The sequence below is a fragment of the Phragmites australis genome, chromosome 21 (genome assembly GCF_958298935.1).
Source record: "Phragmites australis chromosome 21, lpPhrAust1.1, whole genome shotgun sequence".
Lineage (NCBI taxonomy): Eukaryota > Viridiplantae > Streptophyta > Magnoliopsida > Poales > Poaceae > Phragmites > Phragmites australis.
Window position 1 is genome coordinate 10798894 of NC_084941.1, and position 9528 is coordinate 10808421.

Below are 9528 nucleotides of genomic sequence, written 5' to 3' on the forward strand. Positions count from 1 at the left end.
ATCCTTGCTGATTTTCAGTCGGGCAAACAGAATTAAATGATGACTTGATGGTCATGCCCTTCTCTCCCCCTTGAAGCAAAGCCATCCTCGGCTTTGAACAAGTATGAAGCATTTCTTTCCTCCTGTTCACAACAATGATTTTGTTATCCTTGTTCTCTTAACAATTTTCTTCTACAAATCTATTGTCTTGGTTTAAGTGCTGCACTTTCTTATGCAAGTCATGTTTTAAAGATGGTGGAACAAATCTTTTACGTATATCAACCTTTAAACCATCCCATGTAGTAGGTTGTAATTCATCGATGCATACTCTATTCCACCAGATGATGACAAAACCTTTGAATTCACTAGTGGCATGCCTAACTCTATGCACTTCAGGAACTAAATGATCATTAAATTTTTGTTCCACCGTCATCTCCCAATTTAGATATTTTGCAGCATCATAAGCACCCTCAAAAGATGGTATAGTAAACTTAACCTTAGCAAATGGATCATCATTAACACGTGCATTAAGTTGCTCAAAATTATTACCTCTCATATCTTGACGATTGAAGTTCAATCAGTTCCTTGGTCGTGCATCAAATGTGTCATGGTTGCACATCTCATTATCATCAACAACCTTATGTTCATGAGCCGCAACTCGAGGATACACATGCCCTTTGTTCGATGGGTTGACCAACCGATCAAAGTGTGTATTGAGCATTGCAATACTATCATTGAGTCGTTGCAATGTAGTATTTGTCTCCGCAAACTTCTTATCGATGTCGTTACTAATAGTTTGCCGATGATCATCCAACAACATTATGAGTTCTTCTCTCAAAACACACCTTTTCGCATCCAATTTTCACCTGCCGTGGTTAGTAGTAGACATAAGATAACAAAAGATATTATCCCTATCGACTACTAGGTGGTGGAGATGGAGTCACACACTCTCAAGTATCTTACCACACTCTTGCAAGTGTTCTTACCATACACAGCAGTTGGCACAACCGGTGGCTGTTTCGTGATACCTTATCGAGTGCGAGTGAGGTAGTTACAAGGGGAGAAACCGTTCTGATCGAGAGAAGGTGTAGCTTGGACAGGTAATATTTAGTAGCAAGGAATAGCAATAATTGAAAACAGATTAGCAAAGCTGAATAAAAGTCCACAGTACTCATCACATTTGCTGGCCCGAACACGTTCCTAGAACTAGCTCAAGCAAGCTAAAAACTATAACAGACACCAGTACAATAGAACAAAATTCGCAATGCAAACTGATTCCACTTTTTTGCACTCTTCGCTTCTTCTCTTTTTTTTCTTTGCTTCTTGCTTTCTTTTCATTTCTTTCTTCTTTTTTGCGAATGTGACACAAACTTAAAACTCTTCTACTTCCTTTTCTAAGACCAGTGAGGTATGTGGGTCACAAACTTTTTTTTCGGAGAGTAGGGGTATAAAGGTAATAAAAAGATACTCTCTCTCTCTCGCTCTCTGAACTCTTGCTACCTCTGTTTTAGCTATGGTGGTCGGATCCAAGAAGGTGGACGACTTCGACTAAGTGGTCGGATCCAAGAAGGTGGGCGGAGTGACTAGTCGGACAATGAATGGATGGTCGGAGTGACTGGTCGGACCCTGAGTGGTTGGTCGGAGTGACTGGTCAGACCCCGAGTGGGTGATCGGAGTGACTGGTGGGTGGTCGGAGTGACTGGTCGGACCCTGAGTGGGTGGTTGGAGTGACTGGTGGGTGATCAGAGTGACTGGTCAGGACCCTGAGTGAGTGGTCGGGATCCCGAGTGGGACACAAACTCAGTTATAGCAAACTAGGCAAGCCGAGTAATTTGATGACTAAATTAGCAAATACTCGACGCTAGAAACTAGAACACGATGACTTGACCAGCAACAAGATACCGACGATGAACTCAAACACAACAACGTGAAAACTGAAAACAAAATTGCAAAAGGCACAAAGTAGTTTGGAAAGTTGGAAACTAAGATCTAAATCTTTTTTTTGTGGGGTAATTTTCTGGACTCTGGGTAAAGGAACTCGACGAAATAAAAGGGATAACTGAGATTACCTAACGAGCAACTGAGGCTCTGATACCAGATGATGCAGGCACGCTCGATCTTTCGAAAGGTAATATGATAAGTCGATTGGTGGAGTTTCGACGTTGATGATCCAAACAAACAGATCGAGAACCCTCGCAACCACTACACCACTACTCTGTGGTTATCAACTGTGCCAAGATACGGTTGATTTTTCCAAGAAGGTTTTTCCTGCAAACGAATCGAAAACACAAGCAAGAACATGTAGATGCAATTTGAATATTGCTAATTACCAATGAAGTGCTCGAGTAGGGGTTCAATAAACTGATAAATGGCGAAATTGTATTAAACAGAATAATCTAAGCTAAACCCAAGACTAAACTATGATGGCTACTGTGTATATATAAGGGGGCGTGAGGATGTCAACCTAGGGTTGTGCAACTGTGGAGAGAGGCGTGCACAACCTGAACTCTGACTCCGACATAATTACAAAACCTGGTAGGGTTCAAAATGGTGACGCAGCACCTTATTCATTTGACTCTAACTAAACTATAAGGAATATTTGGTCGAGCTCATATCCATTGAAAAGGGCTCATCGTAAGCTTTCCATAATGTCCAATACTGCCTAAAACGGACTTCGTATGAGAGAGTTATGCCCGTTTTACTGACGTGCTGTCCTGGAATTCGATTTCGATCACGACCACGACTAGAGCTCAGCCTTGAGTCCGATTAGACTTGGCCTTCGAGGATGACGTCCAGGAGGGGTTATGATGCTTCTCCCATATTCCTAAAAATAACACAAAAACTTAGTAGTATTCTATTCTTTTACGAAGAAAATATAAATAATATGAGGTGAATTCACCTTGTGTGTATCCGAGGGAGCCATGCCCTTATCAGATGGACTCAGGGACACAGGGAGTTTATATAGGTTTAGGCTTATCATAGGATGCTCTCGCTGTTGTGTTATGGAAGATCTCAATTGGTTACAGAAGTAGTTCCAGCTGACTGTCAGACTTGATCTGGCCTTTCCTACAAACGAGATCATCATCTCTTTATATAATATGGAGGAGCAAAATTTACATGTGGGTCTAAACAAAAGATGCTGCTCATCCTAATATCTAACCCAAGCTATCATTACGAAGGACTGTTCCCGGTCACTTGCTTGATCAGCCTGCTGATAACGTCCCATTCGTTGTGCGATGTCGCGTCGACCTACAAAAGTCCCACTCTGTAGCATTTAATACTATGATACGAGACAATGTCCCTTTGCGCTATCCATAACTTCTTCCACTGGAGTTAGCATCTGGGGAAGGAAAACAATTGAGTGGATATCAATAAATGCGATTGGATAGATTGTGTCAAATCCGGTCCTGCAATCAATGAGACCGGTCGTGAGTTTATGTGATGGCGTAGGAAGACTGGTTGTGTATGCCTTGTACTGGTCGCGGGAACCATACCCTGGTCACGCGACCGACTAGTTTTAGAAAATATACACCTCTAGCTGTTATATCCATCGCAGGACCCGTTTGCCAAGGTACCCCTTTACTCAATACACCGTCAACCTTGCTAGAGTAGGTTGCAATTATCTTGAGCAGAAGCGTGGAGACACTAGATAAACCTAGAACACATTTAGATAGATTTATCTTGTAAAGTTTTTGAAGCCATTAGTTTCCAAGTGTCCTAATTCAATCTCCCTCTTAGGATATCACCGATCCATACACTTGCTTACGTGTATTGTCGGAGCTCACGTGGCAAAGAATGCCACGTCAACAAACGAACTCTGTCACACACTACTAAGTATGCCAAGTAGGGTCTAGCCGTCAGAATGGATCTAAGAAACGGTAGTGTAGCTCTGCGATACCGTTGGGCCAAAATGGTGTAGTTCTTTGATAAGGTCATATAAAAGTGTAGTTTTTTGATAGTTTTTTAAAATATGTATAGTTTTATGATACAAAAGGACAGAAAAAGTGTAGCTATGTGAATCAGCTTTTGAAAAGTGTAGTTTTGTGATAGTTTTAATGATCATAGTATAGTTTTGTGAAATTTACTTAGAAGAACACATACAGAAAAAAGAATAAAGAAGTAAGAACAAAATCATTTCTTTGGGAGAAGAACCAAATCATTTTGACGTCACTTTTTTTCTTTTTTTTTTCTATTCAGAGGAGTAGACCCAAATCGTGAACTCCACAAGCCCATCAGGCCCATGTCTTTCCAAAGCGAGCCCCTCTGCTAGAAGAACCCGAAGGGCCCTAGGGTTTTGCCTCCTCTCTTCACTACGCCCTCCTCGCGCTGCCTCGGCCGCAGCAGCAGTCGCCATCGCCAGCAACCGGAGAAAGGTTCGGCCCCTCTGATCCACCTCTCTCGCCTCTCCGTTTCGTCTACCGTTGCTTGCGTTGCCGTAGGTGGTGTGGTCGCGCGGTTGTCGTCCTTTGGATCGTGGCTTATGCTTCGGTGCTGCCGCGGCGATGGTAGCGGTCAGCTGTTTTCCCCCTTGCGTCGTCGGGGAGATAGTGATACGTAATCTTTCTTTTATTTCCTCGCGATTGACTGTTTCGGTTTGATCTCCTGTAGTAGAACTGCGCACGCGACGAATAGCTGATTAGATCTTGTCTAGTTAGTTAGGGGTTTGTGGTGGTGAATTCGTGGTATGACTGGTCCCTCGTATTCTTCATGGTAGTGTGATGCTTATATAATTTGGGATTTTTTTAGTGCAGAAATTAAACTGCTCATTTGAGGTAGCAATTTAAATCTTGCTGGATGCTAATTGTTATGTTCTGCAGCTGTTTCGATTGTTTGATTTCCTTCATAGAATGTAACTGATTTTCACCAATCAGAATGTGTAAAAGAGGTCTAGCTAGGCTCTGCACTTGCACATCACACTGTTGTAGTACTCAGATGCATCCTTTTAACTCCTGCGCATGTAGTGTGTTGACTGCACACGTTTTCCGTGTTTCAATTCATGCACCAGTAAGCTAGTTTCAATTTCAATTCATGCCAGACACAATTGAAAATAGTTGTTATCACGAGCTTTGTTCCCAGATCAGTAAAATTGAAGTAGTACATGCCATATCATGCTTACCACGTGTCTTATTATCCACCTAATGAACTGAATTCTGTTGGTGCAGCATGGATACCCAGGTTAAGCTTGCCGTCGTGGTCAAGGTGATGGGTCGCACCGGCTCGAGGGGTCAGGTGACCCAGGTCAGAGTAAAGTTCCTGGACGATCAGAACCGTCTGATCATGAGGAACGTCAAGGGCCCTGTCCGCGAGGGCGACATCCTCACCCTGCTCGAGTCCGAGAGAGAGGCCAGGAGGCTGCGTTGAAGCAGCAGGTGGTTGTGTCTGTCATTAGCTGTTCCTTTCATAAAAAGTAGAATGATGGATTTAGTGTACTGCTTTTTATCGAACATGAGTTAAGAGCAATGGAAAATGTAATTCAAGTACTACTCATCTGGTTGCAGTTTTGGTCTGTTACTATCTGAATTGAAGTGCACTTATGTTGTGAGACATGGTTATGCTCTATCACCTTGGGTAACATGAATTTGTTGGATGAATGCTGTGTTGATCCTATTTCAATGTGACTGCAAATCCGAACCTTTATGTGCTTATCACCCGTGGTCAAAGAAAGAAAGTTGGTTTCTTACTATAGTATCCATCCAGTTATTTTGCTATATTCCTGCAGTTACAAGAAAAAAATGTTTGGTTATTTTGCTTGGTGAATTTGCCCAATCCTGTGCCTATCCAAGTTGTGCTTGTGCAGTGCTTGTATCTGGACCATCTGCTTGATGATAACTTTTGTTTAATGATTTTACAAGCTTGTCATTTGGTCTGTGAAGAGTCTGGAGCATCAAGGACTTTTTTCATAGAACTAAATATGCACTTGAAAATCTCAGGAGCACGGTCATTGAATCATCGCATTAGTATCATGGTAATTTTATCAATGCGTGGCAAATGTTAGTACTACGACTAGCTTTCAAGCGATGTTGATGTGTTGTTCCTTGTACCCATCTACAGAACAATATGAAGCATATTCTCACACCTTGCCCAGTATTCTCAGTATGCACAGTCTGCATCCTCCTGGGAAGAAGGAAGACAAATGGAGGAAAGGAAACCTTGGCTTGGCTTCTACTGCAGCTACATCAAAAGGCAGCCCAAGTAGCACTCCTTTGCCTAGGCTTGAGTGACATGTTCACCTTGTCACCATGAGTGGCAGGAATGCTATTTGGTGTCAACGACGCACTTGTTGGCCTCGGCGACAAGAACCTCGTCGCCCTGCTGCTGCCCCGGGGCGACAGGCTGACCTCCTCCAGCGCCCGGAACTGGAGCTCCGACGGGTAGTCGCGGACGCACCCGATCCGAGGCCCAGCCCCGGTGCTCCACTGGAAGGACAGCTGCTTTCCCAGCTGGTACGACCTCATGGCCCTCTTGGAGTTGATGCGGCTCAGGATCAGCTCCTCCGGCACCTCCACCAGGATGTCCTCCTCGTAGCCGCCCTCCACGAACAGGTTCCTCTTGCAGAAGTCGAGGCACTCGCCGAACAAGGCGGAGTCCGGGTCGACGTCCTTTGCGCCGCCCGGCGGTGGCCTGGCGTTGCTGTACGCGGCGGGTGGTACTGGTATTCTGTTGCTGGAATCGATCAGCAGCCTGGGCGGCCGCTTCCCTTGCAGCCTGTTGGCTGAGGGGGTCGTCTTCCTGGTCGTCGTCGGTGTGCTCGTCTCGGTCTCGGCAGATGATGGCACGGTGGGTGCACCGTTGCAAGTCTCGGTTTCGTCTTCGCCATGGCGCTGCGCCTCTTGTTCTTGCTCGTCTGGTTGGCAGAGCTCGGTCAAGTCCAGCTGAGAGTGACCACCCTTTATGGTGAAGTCACCATCTTCGTCACCTTCAGATGAGCTCAACTGTAGCAAGGCCGGAAAACCAGTATCAGTCTAAGTAGAACAACCGCATCTGGGCAGATTCACATTTTGCTTTCTCACCTCCACATTGGTAAGATCCACACTCCTCTCCTTGAGGAAGTTCATGAACTCCTGAAAGTTCTGCTCCGTCGGCCGATAATGCCCGCTGTGAGGCCACACAGCCTGAAATGGATGATAAATCTCTGACTGAATCAAGGTCAAGAAAGAATAAAATTCATCTACAAATTCGTATGTCACCTTGAGAATTCCATCCTCTACAACTAGTCTCCCTGCTGCAGATGTGGCTCCCCCTGCTAGGAAGCTTGAGTGCTGGAATACACCCTTCTGTTTCTGCAACCAGCCAACCATATCGAAAATTCAGCATCTCATCAGTTACTGAAATGCTGTAAGTGTTCAAAAAACTTCACCTGGCCGATGTACAGCGTCTTGCATGTGCTCAGCACGAAGATCCACTTTGTCCTCTTGGTGCTTCCAGTTGTGTCGACGATTTGACGACTCAGCTTGTACATCAGCCTCGCATCCTCAACTATCACTTCATAGGATTCCCTTTCTTTCTGCACAATGCCGTGGCAATTGTTGTTACCTCTGCAACCAAGCAGAGAAGCTGTCTGAATGGTTGCTGACTAGTGATCAGAGGAGTGATGAAACTTACAGGGCCGAGGTACTTGATGCATTGCTTGTGCAGCTTCCATCTAGGGCAATGCTCATCTAAGCTGACATCTTTCCCTTCACCTACATCCAGCCTGCTCACAGAATTGTCAGTACTCAAGAACCTTGTTCCTTCATTTGGTTCTCAACTTTCTCTGTCCATACCAGTAGAAGAATGGTTGCTTGCTCTGGCAGTGGAGCCAACGGTGGTAGTAGAAGTGCAGGTTGTGGCCATACCGATGTCGAGGGTCAATCTGTCAATCAGATAAACAGATGAAATTCAGTTCTGTTTGCACAATGCCATCATCAGACTAGTATTGAGACATTATTTTTCGATGCGTACCGCCTCAAGCCAATGCTGCAGAGCAAGTTTCTGTGCCTTTTCATCCTTGGATAGACCTTTGCCAACCTAAATGTAACAGCAACACTACACCTGCGTCAGAAATGCAATATATTCCAAGGAAACTGTTGATATAAATGTGGCAAAGCTAAAATTGAGACATGTATCTTACTGCACAGGATTCACAATGCTGAAATTTTTATGATATCTGAACAAAAAGAATACTGTTACTACCTTGGCAGCCCTCATTCTTGCCCGGGACCATTTTGAAACGGCAGTCTCAGGCTTCTCTATGTCGAAGAAGGACACCGAATTCCGCTTGAGCAGAGCAAAATCAAGCAACTTCCACCTGCATTTTAGGATCATAAGATTCAGAAATCACCATCCCAATGACAAGAACAACTGTGATAGATCAAAGCAACTACATAGTACATGACACTCCTACCATCGCTGTTCCACAAGAACGGCACAATCTGCAAGCTGCCGCCTTGTCCTGAAGCTCTTGTACACCTTCTGCAGCCTGACCGCGGCGGCCTGGTGCCTCGGGCTGTCCATTCCGACCACCGGGGAATCCGGTGGACGGTCTCCGGTTGATCCCAATCTTGATATATCACCAGTAGAACCATCAGGCTTGACGTTGCAACCTTCTCTGTCAGGTTTAGGGCTCCTGATGGACAGCTTGGTCTCCATCTGAACATTGTCAACCTCTCTCCGCTTGAAGCTCAGTGAGCCTTCTAAGATCAGCTTCCCGGAGCCGAAGGCGGGCAGCAATGCCGAAGGCGACTCGGCGGCGGCCTCCATGTCGTCGAAGCTGAGGGACCGGATGAACAGCCTGCCCATGTTGTCCTCCACTGCTGGCAGGTAGTCATCCGGAGGGTATGAGATTGACAGCCCCATTTTCTTGGATGGCAAGATGTGGCACCACACAAACCTTTCGCCTTCTTCCTTTTTCTCTGATCTTATTCGGTTGTTGTGGATCTAAAAAATGCTCTGTATCAATCTGTGCCAAGAAAAGCTAATTATTGGACATCAAGTGCAAGTTCTAGAAATGGGTAATACTGTTTCAGAAGAACACATTTTAAGGTCATTCTCTTCCTTTGTAAAGATAAAGATGCTTTTTTTTTAAGAACATAAAAATTGATCAGGATGTTGCACCACACAAGCCTGTCAGGAACTCAGGATACATTGACAAAAGATGCAAGAAATCAAGAAAAATCAAGAAAGGGGAACAGAAGCATCAACTCAACAAGGACAGATTCCATTTCATTCCATTTCTTGCATCTTGCTCCAAAATCCCTCATTTATCTTCTCTCCTTTTCTCAACATAAAGGACCGTGATCTAGAAAAAGAAATGACGCAGACATAAAAACTAGAATCAAGAAACACACCTTGTTAATCTTCTCCAAATCCTTGTGCCAAGTGCCAACCACCTCACAGAGGCTCCTCAATTATGAACAGGCCTGCTGTGAGGCAGAAGGCTGATTGGTGAAGTGCAGGGCCAATGGGGAGGAGATTTAGGAGGAACAGAATCTAAATGTGGTGGTGACCATACAGGGAAGGTAGGTGGCAGGAGCTCAAAGCCACTGCACCTATAAATAACAAAGCAAACTT

General features: G+C 44.8%; 2 protein-coding genes across 2 annotated transcripts; one reads left to right on the forward strand and one right to left on the reverse strand.

Moving 5' to 3' along the window:
• Positions 1-4209: 4209 nt before the first annotated feature.
• On the forward strand, positions 4210-5570 carry LOC133903502 (small ribosomal subunit protein eS28). Its single transcript, XM_062344911.1, has 2 exons — positions 4210-4352; positions 5142-5570. The coding sequence occupies exon 2, from the start codon at positions 5143-5145 to the stop codon at positions 5338-5340; it is 198 nt and encodes a 65-aa protein (XP_062200895.1). The 5' UTR covers positions 4210-4352; position 5142; the 3' UTR covers positions 5341-5570.
• Positions 5571-5882: 312 nt separating this feature from the next.
• Positions 5883-9528, reverse strand: LOC133903501 (IQ domain-containing protein IQM5-like). Its single transcript, XM_062344910.1, has 10 exons — positions 9306-9528; positions 8363-8917; positions 8152-8266; positions 7921-7986; positions 7743-7831; positions 7582-7672; positions 7337-7483; positions 7167-7259; positions 6990-7091; positions 5883-6911 (listed from the first exon to the last, which is right to left on the reverse strand). Exons 2-10 carry the CDS (start codon positions 8812-8814, stop codon positions 6156-6158), a joined length of 1911 nt encoding a protein of 636 aa, XP_062200894.1. The 5' UTR covers positions 8815-8917; positions 9306-9528; the 3' UTR covers positions 5883-6155.